The sequence below is a fragment of the Colossoma macropomum genome, unplaced genomic scaffold, assembly GCF_904425465.1.
Source record: "Colossoma macropomum unplaced genomic scaffold, Colossoma_macropomum, whole genome shotgun sequence".
Classification (NCBI taxonomy): Eukaryota; Metazoa; Chordata; class Actinopteri; order Characiformes; family Serrasalmidae; genus Colossoma; species Colossoma macropomum.
Window position 1 is genome coordinate 3,576,497 of NW_023494805.1, and position 21,906 is coordinate 3,598,402.

General features: G+C 43.4%; 1 protein-coding gene across 4 annotated transcripts in view; it reads left to right on the forward strand.

The window, feature by feature from the left end:
• tbc1d14 (TBC1 domain family, member 14) overlaps positions 1-21,906 on the forward strand; it is an 84,347-nt gene that overhangs the window by 11,978 nt on the left and 50,463 nt on the right. For 3 of the 4 annotated variants that reach the window (XM_036596391.1, XM_036596390.1, XM_036596389.1), the window contains exons 3-4: positions 12,486-13,128; positions 14,782-14,899. In XM_036596391.1, coding sequence (XP_036452284.1) covers positions 12,486-13,128; positions 14,782-14,899 — 761 coding nt within the window. Of the gene's footprint in view, positions 1-12,485; positions 13,129-14,781; positions 14,900-19,229; positions 20,376-21,906 lie in introns of those variants that run through there. The other variant, XM_036596392.1, reaches the window with a different exon arrangement.

Below are 21,906 nucleotides of genomic sequence, written 5' to 3' on the forward strand. Positions count from 1 at the left end.
GGTACAAAATATAAAACAATAACCAAAGAGCAGGGAAAGTACTAAAAAGCCCAAAGAGTTTGTTTTAGGTACTTTCCCAGTTTAATGAACTTGTGTTTAGACATGTTTTGTGCTTGAACAGAAAGAAGGAAATGTAGGAAAGAAGAAAGCATGTAAAAGATAAAGAAAAGAAGAACATGAGAGGGGGATTCAGATAAAGGTGGCTGGGTGGTAGGTTTCCTGCTGGGTTTATATAGTAAATAAAATGTCTATATTTGTGTTGTAGTCATGGTGACCCCTGGTTCCTTTTATCACCACTGTAAAGAGATCTGAGCCGATTTTCACCTCAGGCCTCGTTTGCTGATTCTCTTGTGTGATATTCTACTCGAATCCTGTATATTTGGACATTTTTCAGTCATGAAACCTGAAACTGCAGCGCTGAAAACAAAAGCGCTGGTTGTAACCTTTGCTGGTTGTGATCAAAATGTCATTGTTTTGCGGGTGACATATCGGCTTCTGTTCACTCGCCGTTCCAGTCATTTCCCAGGAATTTTACCAAATTTCGGCGTCAGTCTTACAGCTTGTTTCCACACTTAACTTCTTCCTATTTAAACTGTTTAATTCCCGTATAAAAGGGCATGTGGGAAAGGGGCTGTCTGGATTTTTGGAACTGAGAAAGTTAATACGTGGTTGGTATAATGTAGTGTAGTGGGTAACACCTCTACCTTCTACACTGTAGACTGGGGTTCAATCCCCCATCTGGGTAACCACCCTACACTATACCAATAAGAGCCCTTGGGCAAGACTCCCAACACTACCTTCACCTACCTGTGTAAAATGATCAAACCGTAAGTCTCTGGATAGGAGCGTCTGCCAAATGCCATAAATGTAAGTTATGTGGAATCGATTTTATCTCTTCCCATCATTTTTTGGAACCCAGTTATTAGAACCAAACAATCCTACTTACGAGAGACCGGCCGATATATGATTTTTAAGGCCGATTTCTGTATTTTGAGGATTTAATCTAATATATCTGATATTTTAGCCGATATTTTTTTGAATTCAGAAATACATAAACGAAGATTTTTCCCTGACATTTGTTACGCGTGGTTATCTGAGTCCTTATCAAGATAAACATGACAAAATGCAGTTTAAAAATAAACTTTTTATTGTCAAAAATAGTACAAAAGTACAACAGAATATATTAGTTTTGATAAATGAGTATATGAAAGTTTTGCTAAGAGTCAAATATATAAAAAGAAAAAAAAAGTTATACTAAAGATGAACTGGATTACATGTGGGAGCACAAAAACATGGTGTACTACTCACAACTAACCGGAACTCCTTTTAGAGATGTGAATAACGTCTCGCAGCATATAAATGTGCTTTGTGCTCTAACAAAATAGTGCCATTACAACACACACACACACACACACACACACACACATTTGAAAGAGAGGCTAGATAGCTTTGTTTGGCTACTGAGCCATGTTAGATACTTGTTCAGCTCATGTTTATTTACGTGGGCCCTCTGGTTTAATCATTTCCAGTGCACTGACTGCAACTACTGACGTGAGAGTCACAGATATGTTTACTATCACTATATATAGGCAGAGTAAGTTAAACACTGTAGTTTAACCTTTGTTTTCATTCACTGATAAACACAGCATTGGCCAGCATTGTGGGTAAGCTAATTTAGCAATGAACAGGGTTATAAGCTGCTGTAAGTGATGTTGCCAGAGAATTTTTATAAGTGACGAGAGAAAAGATAAGACTGCTGATTTTTAACTCACTAGAACTGCCACATTGAGTGTGTTTATGTGCACTCAGTAATCCAATTATAATCAGATTTCTGCAGTTATCCGATTATTCAAATGGTCACGTAAACGCCATACTCCGATCCGGAAATCCGATTAAGAAATCTGGTAAAGAGGCTGGATTTTAGCCCAGTAATCAGATTTCTCAGTGCTGTGAACTCTTACTCTGATTTCTTTCGGATTTCTCAGTCTGAGCATGTGTGAAAACAGACGGCAGTACCGGAAAGAAGCGAGCAGCGTCACTGCGAGACGCAGCAAAGCACTTTTGGAGCGACACTGAAACCAAATACATCCTTGAAATGAAGGATTTAAATATTCTTCGTCTTCTAGATGATGTTTGTTCATGTTTTCAGGTAAAATGGTGCGATGTTTAAAAAAAAAAAAAAGCTGTTTACGTCACGTCGTCTTCTGTGAGTTTATTGGCTGGTTGCAAAGCAGAAATCTGATTACTGTCTGACTCATGTAGACCCAGGGTTTCCCCATTATCTGATTACTGAAGTGTGTGATTGGATTACCGACAAAACCTGATTTTCTGCAGTTATCGGATTATTGAGTGCATGTAAACACACTCAGTGTTTCATAAATAAATCTACAACCTAGTTTGTCAACAGCTCAGCCTTCACCACTCAGCTACCGTGATGTTAAACGAAGGCTAATTCTGTTGTTTGCCTGACGGTACCGGCTTTCACATCACTACAGGAAAAGCAGGCAGGGCTGACATAAATGCTGCCTAAGAGGCGAAGTGACGAGGATATTTTATTATTGTTTAAGTAACATATTTCACATGGCATTTATCGCTTTACCATGAACACACGTGATCTCCGTTATGGAGTACCCTGCTCGACTGGTTCTCCTCTCAGCTGATTATTGTGATTTGTGGCGTTCCAAACACGTGTGTTACCAACAGGAAAGTTTCAGAGCGCCCTCTCATGGACAAACTGCGCAATGTCAACTCAACACGGCTGAAGGTCTGTCTTTTCTCACGTTATTATTTTCGTTTATCGGCAATTATAAATAACGATACAGATGGTCGTGTTTTTCCACCCCTCCCCCACTCTCTCAGCTCAGACACACACACCGAACGCATGGTTAGCGGTTAGCCTCAATTTTATAAGTATGTATGTCATTTTTTACTTGAATTTAGATGTAAATTCCTGATTATCAGCACTAAACGCAGAGTCTGGGCCTGAGTCAGAGCACTATTTGAGACACGAGGGAAAGTTTTAGACTGAACATGTTACTGTGAGGGCGTTTAAATGGGGATTTAAATGGAGGTAAATGCAGGATCTGAATGGTGGTTTTCTGAATTAGCCCTTTTGTTGCCATATGAAGGGTAAATCGGAGAGCTAATAGTAGGTTTTACAGTGATCTGGCTGTGTGTTTGTGCTGTATTTTTGGGTTGTGGGTTGTTGGAGCTGGTTTCTCTCACTCTGGCTAGTGAGGTCAGGTTCCTCTGAGTGATCTGATGTGTGAATCACGTCACTATTTTTAACCCTTTGTTTATAAATGAAGGCTAAAAGCGGAGAGGTAGTATAACAATAGCGAGTGGGTTTTGGGTGATTTTGGAGCTGGATTTCTGGCTGATGGATGACACAAGTGGCTGAAATCACTCTGGATGGTGAGGGCAGTGTCTGATGAATGCTCGATGTGGATTAAATTGTCATTTATCAGCCATTATAAATGCCAATACAGATTTTTCTGCTATTAGCTCATATCGGTCGATAATATCGGGGTGCCGATTTATTGGTCCGGCTCTAATGCCTATTACATTCAAGTAGCGTCCTTATTATTGAAATATGGTGTGGTTAATGTTTAGATATCTTCAAATATTTGTTAAATTCCATTTTAATTTCTGAGCAAAGCCAACCTCTAGTATGAGACACGCCGGAGTACGGGACAGTATTTTCCCATAGCCCTCCAGCTCAAGCTAATTATCACATCCAATGCTGGGTAGTTTATGTTGAATGATGGAGGTGATGAGATTGTAGATGGCAGTTGGACTGAGATTGGGACCTGAAATGGAGCCGTGTAACCCGAGGGGACCCAGCCCTGCTCCTCTACACCAACCGCCATGCATAGTGTTCTCCAGCTTTATCGCAGCATTAACCCTGATCACGCTCAATTAGCTGCTACAGCTCAGTTAGGGCTGGAACTGAGCTCTGGCAGAGCACACTGGGTTTAGGAGGAACAAAGCCAGTTTTCAGAGGACATAAAGCTATAGATTTACACAGACCTGCTAGATGGCTAACATGCAGAAGACACAGGGCTTAAAAATGGAAGTGTGTACATTAGTAGTGGGTGATGTGGCAAAAATATGTCACATTACTTTAGGTATTTTCACGATACTCGATGTGCATCAGGCTATTTAGTTTTTCTGAGATTTAATAAGTTGAAGCAGCAGAATACAGCCTCTAGTGCCACAGGAAAAAATAGAATATTTCTGTGTATTTCATTCCGCAGGTTCCCATGCACCCAAGGTTCTTATGTTCCCAAGGTTCCTATGTTGCCTGGGAACTATGTTCACTTGGTTTCTGTGTCCTCAGGTTCCAGTGTCCCAAGGGTCTTTTGTCCCCAAAGGTCCTGTGTCTATTTGTTTCCATGTTTCCAAGGTTCCTTTGTCCCCTGGTTCCTATGTTCCCATGTTCTCAGGTTCCAATGTTCCAAGGGTTCTGTGTCCCTCAGCTCTTTATTTGACACATCATACCTCAATAAGATGCATGAAAGAAACCTGTGAAAGGGTTCGTAAGGTCATGGTTTGGGTCCTGGGATCATCAAAAGTCCTACAGGGCATAATAAGCAGAGCATTCCTCAAGTGGAGAACACTCAGGCCCAATCCCATTTCTTCATCTTGCCCCTTGGAACTGAGTTACAGGGTAGTGGTTGAAATCTTCCCTCTGAAATGGGACCCTCAAATAAAAAGAGCATCACTTCATTAACAGCTACCAGCGCTGCTCTGTAGGCGACCCTGCCAGTCTGCAGTGACAGCAGAGGAGGGTAAAGTTCAGCTCCTCACTGCTGGGCTTTAGTTACATTTAGGGCATCATATGACTTCAAAGAGGGGGGCGATTATTTATTATCACCCACCCCTAATTCTTCAGTGATATGAAGCTGAAGTCAGATATTCTCCAGCTTCTCGTTTGAATTTTCCCGTTCCACCTTAAATGATGCAGCATTTCTGATGCTTGAGGTGCCAGAATGTAACTGCTCCACCATTTAAGGTGGAACAGGAAAGTTAGCTAATTAGCTACCGAGACATCAGCACTGCTTTAGTGATTTTCTATGCTTGTTATGAAGAAAACGACCATAATACACTGAAACGACATTAGACTAAGATAATACGGTGATTATTGTAATTTTTATCAGAGAAAATTCTCACGTTTGTGGGTTTCTTTGGTCTCTTGTTCTCCATCTTGCTGGTTTTTCTTTTTTTCTCATATCTCTCTGTTTGGAGGGCCATGTAGCCCCAACACTTCACCCTACCCCTCTATCTCAACTAAAATGAGGACACCCTACCCCTAGACGTGAAAAGAAAAACGGAGGGGTAGGGCTAAGTGGTAGGGGCGAGGGGGTGAAATGGGAATTGGGCCTTGCTCTTAGCTAGGCTAGCCACAGAGAGCTAACTAGCGTCCTAGGCAAACTTGGTTATGCAGACTGTTTACTGAGAAGTCAGAGTGTTGCATTCATAAACAAAATGGACTTTGTGTCAGGTTGCAGTGGTTTCTGGTCAAGTTCATTTATGTTGACTCCATCCTCTGCTTCTCCAGAGGGGTCCTCTGAGCTAATCCGGTAATGGAACAGCCCTGAGGATGACCGTGGGGACTGCCCGAAGGGGAAGTGGTGAAGTTGACGTGGGCCTGTTTTAAAGCAGCATTGAAACAGAGGGTAGATGTTCTCTGTGAGAACGTGCTCAAAGATTTCATTAGGAACATGAATGCCAGCTTCGCTAATGTTCTGTCAGTGTTGTTAATATTGTGAAGTCATGAGCAAAAGCACTCAAAGGAGAACTCCACTAATTTTTCAAAAATTCTGCATAATTAAATGATGAAGATGTAAACAAAGCCATTCAGAGTGGTTTGGTGCAAAGTGCTTAATTCTAGAGAAACCTAGTAAGTCAGGACTGTTCACGGTGGTGGTGATAGGAACCAGACGTCTGAAGAGTTTAAGTCCTCTACAAATCTACAGCACAATGGTACTACATTAAATAGTTGTTAATCCCTTGATGCCTGAGACATTGTTTTACAGTAGTTTTGAGAAATGTTGGCCTAAACCGTATTTTAATAAACTAATTCTAATCTGTTCATGGTGGAGGGATACATTAAGGGTGTTCTAGGTAGATTTACCACTATTTCATCATCAACATGACATGTAAAAACCTCAGAAGACTTGTGTACGTTGGTGGTTTTGGATAGTAAAAAAAAGTCTATATTTATGTTGTAGTCATGGTGACCCCTGGTTCCTATCACCACCACTGTAAAGACATCAGAGTCAGTAAGTTTTTCTACAAATAAACCATTTCGCATCAAACCACCCTGAATGACATTGTTTAGATTTCGACCACTGAATTATGTAGATGCAGGAATGTGTTATCAGACATTTAGAAATTTAGAAAAATGGTGGAATTCCCCTTTACATCTTTTTATCACTGAATAGATTCTCATTCTTTGAAATTTACAACCCGAGTGTGTTTCAATAAGAAAAGCCGCCTGACCATAAACACAGTTCAGAATCTGCACTTATGAGCTACATTAGCCTCGTAGCTCCAGCGTAAAACTAAAGAAGGAAACTTGAGACACCAAACATGACTGAAAGCGTGATTTGAGATCTTAAGATCTGCAGTTAAAGATGGACCTTGTTCTAAAGGAGAACTGAGTTCAAGCAAATCACGTTATTACCCCACTCGGTGGTGAGTGGAGCAACAAGTGTGAGCCAATCGTGCTTGTGAGAATCATTTCTAAACGTCAGATGAGCTGAAATGCGTCACTCTGCAGTTGTTTTCAGAGTGAGGGAGAGAAAACGGTGTTGTGCGATGGCTGGCAGCCTTTAGGTTTAACACTGAGTGTAAGTTGTGAGCTGGATCAGGTTTGTTTTTAGTAATGCGCAGCGTCTGGAGTCCTCAGGACTGGGACAGGAAGCCTCTGCCTAAGGCCAGCTTTGGTAAGACTGCAGGTCTGTGTGGTTTAATGTAGGCTTGAGGGTCTGATGGTTGAGGTTGACACTAGTGCTGAACCATATGAACATAAAAGATGAGGTTAGATAGAGTGGTAGAAGATCACGACGTTGACTGTGTAATTAAACAGAAAGGTCAGCCAGCCTCTTCTTAAAGTAATTAGCAGAAATGCAAAATTACAGAAGCACCACTATTTTATAAAGTGTAAAATAATATTAAAAAAAATAGATATGAGATATAAATGGCTACTTAAATCCTACAAGCCCATTTTTGCACTGTAAGGCTGGAAATACAGTCAATATTCCCTGAACTGATTTCATAATAAAGATGAATAAATACATAATTATACATTGTACTGTGCAAAAGTTGACACACCTGACAAAATTGATATAACTGGGCGTTGTCAAAAGAGCTTTTACTGAATCATTCTCAGCACTGCAGTAACACTGACGTGGTGGTGGTGGTGTGTTAGTGTGTGTTGTGCTGGTCTGAGTGGATCAGACACAGCAGTGCTGCTGGAGTTTTTAAACACCTCAGTGTCACTGCTGGACTGAGAACCAAAAATATCCAGCCAACAGCGTCCTGTGGGCAGCGTCCTGTGACCACTGATGAAGGACTAGAGGATGACCAACACAAACTGTGCAGCAGCAGATGAGCTATCGTCTCTGACTTTACTTCTACAAGGTGGACCGACAAGGTAGGAGTGTCTAATAGAGTGGACAGTGAGTGGACACAGTGTTTAAAAACTCCAGCAGCACTTCTGTGTCTGATCCACTCAGACCAGCACAACACACAACCACCACCTCAGTGTTACTACAGTGCTGAAAATGATCCACCACCCAAATAGTACCTGCTCTGTGAGGGTCCATGGGGGTCCTGACCACTGAAGAACAGGGTAAAAGGGGGCTAACAAAGTATGCAGAGAAACAGATGGACTACAGTCTGTAACTGTAGAACTACAAAGTGCACCTATATAGTAAGTGGAGCTGATAAAATGGACGATGAGTGTCGAAACAAGGAGGTGGACTTAACGGCTTAAGTGGCTGGTTTGTATGTAGATTCTAATCCAGTATATGTATTGTATTGATAACAGTAGGCCATACAGTGTCAGAACCCAGAGGGGAATATTGAGTAAATATGATTTTCTCTTTCATTTATTCCTTTAACCGAATGTCTCTGTGGATTTGGAGTGATGCCACGCTAATCGCGCTCCCACAGCAGCCCTGATTTGGCCACTCCTAGTATTAGGCTCATTATGTTTTAAGCTGTGCTGGTTTTGTTTGTGTGTCTTTTATATAGAACTGGATTTTCTTGTCTGTGCTGTGTTAAAGGTGACGGGAACTTAGAGTGGAATTAACTCTTGTGATGTTTGTCTTCTCAGTGAGCTCTTTCATATACGTCATCATGTGGTTTGATGCGTGGCTTGCCACATCATCAAAATGGGAAGAAATCTTTTGGGTCACACCACTAAAGAGTTCAGCATTTCTCCTCGTTTACTGTGTCTGATTTAACCCCTGGGCTGATTGCAGGGCACTTCGAGTCCATTTGGTTGTATTGGGACTTTTTCATGGGTTGCACTTGTAATGTTCTCCACAGTGATCAACAGTCTTTAACTTCCTGAGTTTATCTTTAATTTGTTTTTCATAGTTTGCCTGTTTTCCTACATTACGGGGGCAGTGATAGTGCTAGTTCAACGATAAATCAGATGTACTTAAAGTGTATTTAATCAGCCAGGACATATTTGGTGTCTGAATTTGGCTTCTTTATTTTTAGCACCCGGAGCTGCGAGGCTAATGTAGTTATAGCAGGGCAAATAAAGCTTATTCCCCACTAATTAGCCTGGTGCTAACTGCATGCCTAAATCATCACATTTGCCTCAGACCTTGATAATCTATGATAGACTTGATGATGTTGTTTAGGACATACTGTATTTATTAACATGGCACATTAGCATAGCATAGCTAAAAACAGTAACAGACGTTTTAAAGCCTGATGTTTTGTCTGTACTTTAGTCCAGTGGTTCAACCTTTTCCACCCAAAGGCCCACCTGTTTATACCTACAAAGCATAGCGGCCCACAGGAAAACTAAAATCAGCTTCTTAAAATACAATTTTCTTTCTTTTCTTTAATGCTGACACTGAAAACCTGAGAATTAAGGCTCAAAAACGATGTTTTTTTTCTAATTTCATTCTTGAGAAAATAGTTATGAAAAATCGCTGTTCTTCAAATAACTTCTTCAGAATTTTCGCTAACACTTTACTGTAGGGTGCTGTTCGTAAGGCTACATGACTCCTACATAAGCTTGTCATGACGCCTGACGTCCCCCTACATAAATGTTTATAAATGCTTGTGCTAATAGGCGTCATCTGCCATAAAGGCCACTTGAGGTAACTTTGATCAAAACTGACAATTGTTACCTTTAAAGCGAATTACGCCTGTTGGAAAAAGCAGTTATAAACTAGTTTTTATGACTTAGTGACATTATTGGCCCACTATGAACTGCCGCCTCCCCCTGAGAACCGGCCCGCGGACTACAAGAGAGTGCTTCACAGCCCACTGGTGGTCCTCGGCTCACAGGTTGAGAAACCCTGATTTAGGCCATGTTTATAGATAAGTGTGTCTTAGGCTGCGTTCACACAGCAGGTAAAAGTGGCCCAAATCTGATTTTCTCACCAGATCTGATTTTTTTTGTTTTGTCTGTTCAGATTATCTTTTAAATGTGATCACATCAGTCTGAACAGATCAGCTCCTAAACCGACCCACATGAGCAAAAGATCAGAGCATCATGCGGCTCATCCAGAGGTAAACAGTCATGACTGCCAGTGAGCGCCAGTCACTCCAGGAGGATCAGCTTCATCTTCACCAGCATCACATGAGCGATTATGAAGTTCCAATGATTGACAGCTGGGCTCATCACCCTGAATGTGTTCGAGTTCACCGTAAAAAGGGCTCGTTATTCGGCCACGGCCACTTCTTTGGTTCGTGTCCTCGGATTCCTTAAACTGTTCTTTGACGCTGCAGCCTCGGTCTCCTCCGGCCGCGTCCGGCCGTTCCGTTTGAACACGGAGCGGTTTGATGAGTCTCTTCTAATTTTTTGGTACAGAAACATCAGACTAAATGTTTATGAGTCTCAGCAGCGTGAAATTATGACGAACGTCGAGTTGGATTGACGTAAAAGTCGCATGAATTCCGATCTGGCTGTTCAGACTGAGTCGCATTGTCGCAGATCGGATACGGATCGGATTTCAGTACCACATATGAAAGCGTCTCAAATCTGAATTGAAAATGTCCGATTCAGTGTGTTTATCTGTTCACACTGACACACAGACACACATCTGTGTCACATATAAAGAAAAACATCGGATTTGGGCCACTTTTACCTGCTGTGTAAACGCAGCCTTACAGTATCATGTTCGTTTTCAGCTTTCTGTCACTCTAATAGCAGCCGCTTGACTCGGCGCTCCCAGATATCCTCGAAACTCATGTCATTTTAACATCGGTTAGCTGGAACCAAGCCTGTACTGTGTGGCACATCTGGCCTGCTAACTAAGCTATCGTTAGCGCAGGCACAGCGCTGCAGTCCCGAACACCACAGAACAGGTTCGATTGTGGCGTTCTGCCACTCTAACAGCAGTGACTCGACTCTGCTCTCTCAGATGTCCTCGAAACGCCTGTCGTTTTAGCATCAATTAGCTGGAACCGAGCCTGTGCTGTGCTGTGTGGCACATCGGGTCTGCAAACCACTACAGTCCCAGACATCGATTTCTGCTTTCTGTCTACCAGCCACTCCACTTTTACTCTCTCAGGCATTAGTTTAGATCATCTACACTTGCTTCAGCAGAGCAGCGGTCAGAACCAGACCTGTACTCTGGTGTGTGGCTCTGTTTGGGTGTGCAGCCTGGTTGCTAAGCTAACATCGTTAGCCGATCAGGCTACAGATCCAGACACTACAGAACAGGTTTAATTTCACCTTTCTGTCTCTTCAGCACCAGCCGCTCAATTTCACTCCTTCAGATTTGAGTCATTATCATCTAAACTTGTGTCGGTGCTCTAGTTAGCCAGAACCGAACATGCTTTGTGGTGAATGGAGCTGATATCATGATGGATAAGTTAATACTGACCAGCTACTCTCTCCTAGTTAGCAGCACTGTTTAACACTTAGCAGATTGTAGGTAGATGATTTAACATTTATTGAATGTTTGCTTAAAAATCACTGTGTTTACAAGTAAAATGAGTGGCCCAACCCTGCTCTGCTCACTCATACAGAGTGTCTGATATCTTGCTATCTTGTTTCATGCTAAGCAAGCCACATGTCAGGATTTTGTCAGTTCCATTCTGATTGGCTGTCTGCCCATCTGTGTGAATGCATTTCCTTGCACCAGTTTAATCTGTCTGATTTGATCTGTCACAGCTGTGCCCATGGTTACCTACTCTGTGCACCATGACGAGTCTTTCGAAGCAAGATATGGTGGCTGGATTGAGTTTTTTAAAGAAATTAGTAGCCATTTTGTTCCTTCTGAGTGTTTTTGTTGTAGACCTGTTTTAAAATCATCTGCCCCACTATGGCAAAATGATTTGGAGAAGATATTTGCGATGCTCTCCGCTTTACACTGCGTTCACACCTTCACATTTAGAAGTCAGAGATGTCAGGTCGAGAGTTTTTCACACCACATCGTATATCTTTATGCATTAACGTCACACACACGGACTCAAAAAGAAGCAAGATATGGTGGCTGGATTGAGTTTTTTTTTTAAAAAATTAGTAGCCACTTTATTCCTTCTCAGTGTTTTTGTTGGAGTTTTAAAATCATCTGCCCCAGTATGGCAAAACAATTTGGAGAAGATATTTAATTGTGATTTTTCTCACCAATGTTGTGACTACGATGGAATTGTGGTGACTTTTTCTGTGAATTAAAGTTCAGGCCTGTTTTTTTGGTCAAGAAGACAAGCTTATCCATTTTTTTTCCTGGTTGGGGGGTTAACCACTGAATGTAGAGTGCCAGACTGCCAGACTCTACAGAACACATGGGTATTTAGTTACTTCTTGCAGGTCTGAATCGTCTGCATGCAGTTAATGAACTCTGTTTGTTGGCTTGAAATTTTTTTCCACTTAAAAGTTGTCAAGACGAAGGTGTTGATAATTTAGGTTGTTGTGATTTGTAAACTGCGTTTTTTCAAATTACGATTTTGATATAAAAATCAAGCTTCCAGCCCTGCCCTCCCCGTCAGTCAAAAACATGGGTAGTGGTTGCTTATTTTGCAGAATTAAGCAACAAAACGCAACAGAACTCTCTGACGATACACAGTAGTCTGGCTTACGGGGCCAAATGAGTGATAATTCAGCAGTTAACATGATGATAATTGGTGGGATGTAAGTTTCTATTATTTGTGAGGTACATCAGACGTTAAACATGACTTGTGTGAATGACTGTGTAAGTATTAAAGAGAGGAAAACTGTGTAAATGTGATCTTTAAGACTTTAAGACTTGTGATGAGTCTAAATAGGAAATGTTTCCCTGTAGATTTACCCGCTGCTGAAAATGGCTCATCGTTGGGACCGCACACCCCGGACCACCCAAATGGCCCTGTGCCTCACTACTGCCTCCCCAGCTACAGTCCTGCCTTGCTCACCAGCACCCCTTGTGGCGAGGAGGACCAGTGCAGTGTGGCCTCGCAGGACTCCGGAATCCCCACGCTGGAAATAAACCCCCCCGAACACGTCCACGTCCAGCCCTTCAGCCCGAGTGACGATGGCCCTGCCACGCTGACGCTGGAGTCCTCGGACGGAACTTTGCACAAGTCCTCCACGTTTCCCCGCAGCAGTCTGGAGTGGCGCCTCTTCAGCCCCCCCGGCGGCGTCCGCGCAGGGGGCGGAGCTTTGAACCGCAGCGACGAAATCTCCGTCTGCAGCGTCTCCAGCCTGAGCACCGAGCTGTCGGCCACGCTGTCGCTTAGCAACGATGACATCGTCGACTTCATGGTCACGTCGGACTCCAGCGCTGTCGTCACCTTCGAGAACAGCAGCGACATGGTCGTCAGTGCCTCGCGGTTCTCGGAAGTGTCACTGCCGCCCTCTGACGACCTGCCGCAGAGCCAGCAGGGGGCGCTGACGCTGGAGGAGTTGAGACCGAAGAGGACGAGTCCCATCATGAGCTTCATCAACAGGTAAAACAACGCACTTGTACCATAAATCCAAGTGTTAGGTTCTGTTTTGTTTCCCTTCGTTTTGATGAGGTTTGTTGTAATTGAGGACGCATTTGGGGAACCAGGGTTCTGCCAATGTAAGCAAAATGGCCAATTATTATTATTTATGGTTTTTTTTGTTGTTTTTTTGTTTTTTTAATGCAGCAACAGGTTTTGACACACATACATGAACACAAACATGCAGATTTTTTATTGTTACAGTTTCAGCCTGGACTGCTTTTTGAATGAGACACAGCCAATCAGAACAGAGCTCATTTACATATATCAGCTGTAAAGGCACAGTAACAAAACCATCTTGTTTAATTCTAAGGCTGGGCCCACACTACACGATCTTTTGCCCGATTTGCCCCCTGCCACAAATTTTCACAATCTGAAGTGATTCTCCAGGTCGTGAGCTCGATCGGAAGCGTCTGACGGTGGAGATGATCCGTAGTGTGAGAGGAGAAAGGAGTGAATCTTTAGACTCCAATCAAACTCTGGAGTGATCAGAGATCCTCCGATATTATCAAACATGTTTACGACTCAAAATGAGTCCTGCAGTCTGAGAAGGTCGGAGATTTACTCACTGAGTGATTCAAACAGCCAATCAGAGAGCTGGAAGAGCGGAGAGACAGGAGAAGAGACGAGCTTGAACAGCGGAGAGGAGACAAAGGAGCTGTGTTTGAAACACAGAGCCGAAATCATGTTTATAATGTTGATCCAGATCAGGTCGCTGTCTTTACAGTTTCAGCTCAGCTGCCAGTTTGTAGTGAAATGTTTCTCCAGCTCACTGTGATTCAGCGCTTCTCACCACCGATTCATCCCCAGTTTGAGCTTTCACTGCTCATAAAAGCCCAAACAGGTCCAGTAAGTTCAGCTCTGTCTGTGTCGTGAGATCTGAGGAGATCTGGGAGTTTGAGTTCTTATTCGGAGCCCAAACTCGTTGTGTGTGTTGTTCTCTCTCTTTGCTCTGTTGTCTAGTCTGAGCGCCTCACAACAAAACGACACATTCTTTGACAAACTGACGCTGAGTTTGCAATGCTCTCCGTTTTACACTGCATTCACACCTTCACATTTAAAAGTCAGAGGCGTCGGGTCGAGAGTTTTTCACACCACATCGTACGTCTTTACCTATTAACGTCACACACACAGACTCAGAAAGAAGGTCCGGCTCGATGTTCACGCCTCAAAGTGATAGATAATTCACTCACATCCTCAGAGACGCATCCCTCACCAAGTTTAGACTGAGTTCTCTTTGGAATCTCTTTAAAACAGCAGATTCATCCATGCGTGGGTATCAGAAGCACCACCGACTACAGAGAACTTGTAGAGAGGAGAATTCCCACTCTGCAATGTGGGCTCTTAAACCGGCTCTGCCGATGATACCAAATGTTCCTCCGCATGTTGCGTGCAATTACACGTTTGCACCAGAGAGGTCTCCAAATCCCCAAATCTTACATAGCGCTTCTTTAATATTCCTCTAGGACGTCTGTATCCCTTTTAGGGAGATAATTCGTTGTTATTGGAGATATAGTCACTTGCAGAGGCACCCATCTCTCTCTCTCTCTCTCTCTCTCTCTCTCTCTCTCTCTCTCTCTCTCTCTCTTTCTCTCTCTCTCTATTTTTCTCTCATAGGAATCTTTTTTCCAAGAAGCTGAAGGGCGTGAGTGCTGCAGATGGTCACAGAGAGCCGGGCTGGAGGCTGTTTGGTCGAGTTCCTCCCTCAACCAGAGACCCCAAAACAGCGCTGAAGGTAAGGACTCCTCTTTTTCTCGCTGTTGAGACTGTTTTCTCACTTCCTCACAGTCTATGGACTGTGCAGCTGGTCTCTGTGGACCTATTGGAGATGTACACTTAATGGTAGTCAAACTTAGTGTTGTTGGAGTGGTTATCGGCGTAGAGATGGCCTCTGTCTCCTCTCACGGCCCGTGCACTGCACTTTAGTGTCTTTCTGCTCTTAAAATGACGGGGCTTGGAAATTAGCGCTGTGGTGGTCCGTCTAGTGCTGTGGCGGTCCATCATCAGGCCCAATAAACACTGTTTTAATGATAATTGGAGAGAGACGGGTCAGGAGCGGCTTGTGAAGGTGTGTGTTAAAAGCAGTGAAGCGATTCCGTCCAATTTGACACGACCTTTTAGAGACTTTGAACAAAATAATTTTCCTGCCCGACAGTGATTTACACAGCAGTTTAACATCTGTTAAGATGGGGTTTCACTCTACGACTTTAACCCCGATCTTAGCCCCGATTCTCAGTCTGGCTGGGTCTGAGCTGGTCGGCTCTGGTCTGCAGATTTTTGAGTCGACAGTTGGAGAGAGAGTCGAGTCGTGTTTGAGAGGCACAGACTCAGATTTTTGGCCTCCCGTAATGCTGATCTCACAGAGCACCGAGTGCGCTGACCTGATTTTGTTTAAACTGAGGGCTGAAAACTTATTTTCTTATCTAGAACCGGGCTGATCAGCTAGCTAACAGGCTAAAGGAGCAAACTGCCTGAAAACCTCCATCATTAGTATCACAGGCTTGAATTAAAGTACTCACAATATGATTTACTGTCAAACGGCGAAAAAAGTTTCAAATCGGTCAGTGGTTGCTTAGCAACGATACCATCAGGGATGGGGGAGTGGCTAAGTAGTGCGCTACTTTATTTAGTCAGCTACACATTTTTGTAGCTAGTAGCTGTAGCTCCCACAGATTTTTTCTGTAGCTATGGTGATAATTTTCTCTACAATTTCGCTACAGGCTTCGGACAATCCGCTCAAAATCTGAACCCACAGAACGCGGCCGTTAACTGGGCTGGTGCCGATTGTGCAATCCTGACTGAGCCACGGACAGTTAGAGCAAACGGTCACGCGCTGATCACCTCTTACTAGTAGGCTTAGCTGAGGGGTCGCAACCCAAATGTTAATGAAACCGCCTTGGGAGCCACAACGTTTTATGTCCATCTTACCATCGCGGCTGTAAACATGTCTCAGTATGTGCTGATAGTTCAGGATAAAAATATAAACACAAGCTCAGACTTACTCTGCTCTGCTTTAAGCTTTAGCTCAGCTGTAGCTGCTTTTCTCTCATCTCAGGAAACGTCTCAGAGTTTCTTATAAAACGTCTCTCAATGTTCGACTTCTTACGAGACTGAAGTCGCTTCTCATTCTCCTGCTTCTCGACCGAATTGTCCCGTTCCACCTTAAATGGCGCAGCAGTACAATCTGGCACCTACGGCGCCATTTAAGGTGGAACGGGGGAATTCGAATGAGAAGCTGGAGGATGAGAAGCGACTTCAACTTCGCGAGGTGTTGCAGATTAAACGAATGAAGAAACCAGCTGAGTGATTATAAACACAAATAGTCCATTCATCTCCAAATGATCGATGTTCGTCTTAAATCTCTCTCTTTGCCGTTTCATTATCTGCGTTGCTATGGTGACCAGCAGTCTGTGCGTCAGGCTTCAGCGTTAAAGGGTGAATCAGCAGTTCTACATTAACTCCAGCGTTTAAGACAATTTATTGTGAAAACTGTGTTAGAACTGTGTGTTATAAGGATTTTACAGTAAAGGAGGATTATAATGTTATTTTAGCTAAAAATCCAGTTCTGCTGTGGAGCCTCAGCAGCTCTGCAGCAGTGGAGAGATTATTCAGGCCTGATTCACCCCAAACAGAGTCAGAGTCACAGGATTTTGAGGCTAAAGTGTTACTGAAGTTTAACAAAGAATGTCTGTAAATGTCTGTAAATATCTTGCTGAAATGTTTAAATTGGAGCAGTTTTATTTCGACCGTTGACAGTGCTCTGCACTAAATTGTTTGGTTTGTATTGAGAGTAAGAAAGAAGAAAATACAGCAAGTAAACCAGAAATGTGGTGAAAAGTCTCTCACGTGTGGAGCGAAGCTTTTTAATGAGCTGAGTTTAAGACTCAGTCGAGTTTATATAAATTTAAAACTCTAAAAATACCAGCTGACCACATTTTTAAACATTTAGATTAGATATTCTCTATTCGCATCACTAAAAATTCACATATTATCAGTTTTGACCGTTCATCACCCAGATGTTGTCTGTCTGTCTTTCTTTCTTTCTTTATGCTCTCCCTCTGTCTCTCTCTCTACCTCCCTCTTTGTTCTGTTTGTCTCTCCTTGTTCTGTCTCTCTCTCTCCCTCTCTCACACCCTTCCTCTCTCCATCTCTCTCCCCTCTGCACTCTCTCTCTGTCTCCTTCTCTGCTCTGTCTGTCTGTCTCTTTGTTCTCTCTCTCTCTCTCTCTCTCTCTCTCTCCCCTGCTCTCTCTCCCCTCTGCTTTCTCTCTCTCCTCTGCTCTCTCTCTCCCCCCTCTGCTCTCTTGCTCTTTCTCTCTCTGTCTCTCTCTCTGTTCTCTCCCTCTCTCCCTCTCTCTCCCTCTCTGTCTCTCTCTCTCTCTGTTCTCTCCCTCTCTCTCTCTTTCTCTCTCTCTCCCTCTCTCTCCCTTTCTCTCTCTCTCTGTTCTCTCTCTGTTCTCTCTCTCTCTCTCTCTCTCTCTCTCTCTCTCTCTCTCTCTCTCCGTTCTCTCTCTTTTTTTTTCTCTCTCTCTCTTTTTTCTCTCTCCATCTCTCTCCCTCTCTCTCCCTTTCTCTCTCTCTCTCTCTCTCTCCTCTCTCTGTATCAGTGTATCAGTGTCAGTAATCTGAGTGAGAGATCAGGTGACTGTTTGTTTCCACTCGTTTGAGCTCCATAGTAACGGCCCTGGAGCTGAAGCTGATGATGTCGCTCAGCTTTAGAGGTGTTTACCTCTCAGCGCTGCTTCTCTGGCTCATTTTGAACGTGTTTACTTGCAGCTAGTGAGAGTGAACGTCTGTGAAATGAGAGAGAAATTACACACAGAGTACAAGTCCAGAACACTGATTACTTAACTGCTAGTTACATCAGTCTGTTCTTCACAGAGGAATTCGTCTGTAATGAGGGTGGAGCGACTTCCACGAGCTGTGTGAACGACAGTGGCAGGCTTCGACTATTGACTAGAACTGGGCAATGTGGCAGAATGTAATATCATGATACTTCACAAAGTTTCTTTACGATACACTGTGTGTCTTGGTATTTGGACAAAGTAGAGCCACATTTTACAAACACTATCAAAACTATGAATCCAGTCACTTGTATTCAATATTTCACACTCTGTGCTGCACTAAACCCCATTAAACAGGACTAACAATGCTTTCTTTTTAATCAGACATGCAGTTAGGAAGTGATTTAAGCACCACAGTAGGCTCAGAAAATATTGGTGTAGTGAAGTAATTTATAGTGATGTAATTTAATGATGTAAATAGTGATGCCAAGTATTGTCTTATTGCCCAGCTGCCGTGCTATTGACTGCATATAAGATATACAGTGAGGTGGAAACAAGTTTGTTTTTGTTTTCATCCAGTACACAGATCATTTTTATTCATTTATTTTTTTGATACATTTTTTAGTTTATTTTGTTTGGCAAACATCTCCTCTGTCTGTATGTTAGACATGTCTCATGTTTGGGTTCTGCATTCAGGATAACCTTATTAAAAGATAATAATCCTCCTGTATGGCCGTAACACAACATCCTCCTTTTTAAAAGGGAAAATGTCTTTCTTTTGCATCAAATTACAGCAAAAAAATGCAGTTTATCTCAGTTAACTATGACAGATTAATCATGTTTAATTGTTTTCATCATTTCTCTGTCTTACATGACGACAGAAGTGTTTCTGCGCTTGGAGCAGTTAGCAGGTTAGAGAGTTCCGAGCATGTTTGTTGTGCTTGCACATCAGAAGTGAAGGAAATAAGAGAGAGAGACTCTGAAGAAGAAGAGATAAAGAGAAGAGCAGCGGCGGGAATCGGAGCGTTTAATGAGAGGAGCGCTCGTCTACGAGCCCCAGGCATGACGAGTCGATCACTGAGCGGAGCGGTTCTGCAGGGCAGGACTTTGCGTTCTTCCAGCGGCTGTTGATTAGCGTGACTGGGGTGGGGGGGGGCGGTGGAGACCCTCTGAGAGCGCAGACACGATGACTAATAACAGAGGAGAAGATCTGCTGCGTTTCAGTGATGCAGAACCTCCTCCCTGCACGGCGTCACAGCACACACCGAGAGAGAGAGAGAGTGAGAGAGTGAGTGTGTGACACAGCAGTAGAGGCTGGGAGAGACAGAGCGTGACAGAAAACAAAAGGAAAAGAGGGAGAGAGAGATGACATTAGAACCTGGGAGAGGAAGAGCGTGACAGAAAACGAGAGAGAGGAAATGATACGGTGATGGAAGCTAGGAGGGAGAGAGAGAGAAAGCAGGAGAAGAAGAATGACACAACAGTAGAATCTAGGGAAGAGAAAGAGAGGTAGAGAGAGAGAGAGAGCACTATAGAAACTGGGGAGAGAGAGCACAAACAGCAGGGAAAGGAGAGACAGAGTGAGAGAGGACAGGAGAGAGAAAGCCGGAGAGATGATACAGCAATAGAAGCTGAAATAGTGAGGGAGTATAAGAGAGAGAGAACGAGAGAGGCATTAACATAAGCTCGGAAAGAGAGCGTGAGAGAAAAGAGATGAAAAACAAAGGGAGAGAGAGAAAATGACACGGTGGTGAAGCAGGGAGAGAGACAGAATGCAGAAGAGAATGATGCAGCAGTGGAAGCTGAAAGAGTGAGAGAGGGACAGAGAGCTGTAGAAGCTAAGAGAGAGTGAACAGGAAAAAAGGCATATAGCAATAGAAGCTAGGGGAGAGAGAGAGAGTGAGCGAGCAAAAGAAAAAGAAGAGAACGATACAGCAGAAGCTGAACGAGTGAGGGAGAAAAACAGGAGGCAAGGAGAGAGAGGGAGAGAGAGATAGTGGTAGAAGCTGAGAGAGAGAGAGTGAGTGTGAGCAGGAAGAACAGAGATACAGTGAATGACAGCGATAAAGTGAAAGAGCAAAAAAGAGGAGGGAAAAGGAGAGAGAGTGAGAGTGAGCAGGAAAAACAGATACTGAGTGAGTGACAGCGATAGAGTGAAGGAGCAAAGACAGTGTAGAGAGAGAGAGAGAGAGAGACAGACAGAAGACGACGGAGAGAGACGGTGATAAAAGCCAAAGGCAGGAGAGAGAGCGAGAGAGCGAGCTGGGGTGTGTCCAGCCTTCGGCGCTGCTCCTCACGCTCCGTCCTCCAGCTCTTCCTGTGTCAGTGGTCCGGCCGGCCGGTGAGGGTCCGTGTAGAGCGGCCCGTGATGGAGGATCGGGCTAAAACACTGACCTCTAGATGAAGCTACAGCACTGCAGCGTTCATGGTGAGTGCCTGAGCTTCGTTCTCGTGTAGCTGCGGGTTTATAGACGGAGTAACCGCATGTGCTAATTAGGCCAAATCAATAAATCAATACAATATCAGTTAAAATATCCGATCTGTGTGAATCCGCTCGGTGATCAGTTCAGTGCAGGACGCTGTGAAGCCTTGTTCAGCAGAGTCTCCACAAGGGGGAGCTGTTAGGTTAATTTTGTGTGCGTCGTTGAAAGGGAGGAAACCCACACCAGCATGTATGATTGGATATACAGAGCTGTGCAAAAGACAGAGACCACCTTTACATTTCCATTCGAAATGGATGTTTCTGAGGAGATTAGATGTTAGATAATCCACTTACATAAAGGAGGAGACAGTCAGAGGAAAAGATGTGGATGAGGAGTTTCCAAAACTGGAGTTCAAAACCTGATTAAAAGCTCGAGTAAATGGGGCTCCTAACAACCACCTGGAAGAGCTGGTAGACCCCAAAACTGCCCCCATCAGATAAACAGCACTTAAAGCTTTCATCTCTGAGAGAGAGGAGAAAATCAAGCTGCTTCAGATCTGAAAACATCCACAGGTGTTTCTGTCCATCCTTCCACTATGAGAAGACGACTCCGCGCTGTGGGTCTGAAAGGATGTGTAGCTGATCAAGAAGAACCTCACTGAGAAAAGGAGACGGACACATCAAACAAAGAAGCGGAACAATGGACTGACCACCCCAGAGTCCAGACCTCAACACCACTGACTGTGTTTGATTACTTCAGAAAATGCTTTTTCCTGTGCGACACAGATCCAGCTGATCCACCGAATGATACGAATAGTTTTTGTGTTGATTTTGACACTCAGATATTTATGGACGTGTTTTGAGGTGGTTTAGTGAGACCCTTTCAGTGATCTCAGACCACCGAGTCGTGGTTTCTTTTAGACATGTGAACAAACTCTAAACGAATCCACGAACCAGACTCAGTTTTGAAACCTCCTGGTTTTTTTTTCACTTATTTTTCAGTCGTCTGTCTTTTTTCTGATGCAGGTGGATTATGTTTTATCTAATCTCCTCAGGAACACCTCCTGAAAAATGAATAACTTACACTTAATGGCCATTTTGACCAGAAATTAATTATTAGATGAGGCTATTTCTTTTTTTCTTCCCACATTTTTTAACCCAATTCTTGCAGTAAGGGGTTAAATCTTTGCCTATAAGCACGACTGACGTTTATCCCTCCCTGTTCCCCTCCTTCTCTGGACTCATGACTGTGGAATGTGGGTCATCTTTTGGGAGAGAAGGAGAGAGAGAGGGATGGAAGTGAATGAGTGCTGAAATATTTATGTGTGCTGTTCTGTGTCTCTGGGTCAGTGTGGCAAAACGAACCTTCTGCACGAAGGTTGAATGAGACGTTACACTGTACAGCTGCTCTGTGTTTGTTTAGATTTTATGTACAACAACGTTTATTTGTATAGCACTTTTTACAACTAGTGTTGTCTCAAAGCAGCTTTAGAGAAAAGCAGTTGGGCTGGGCAAAATGATAATATATATTATTGTT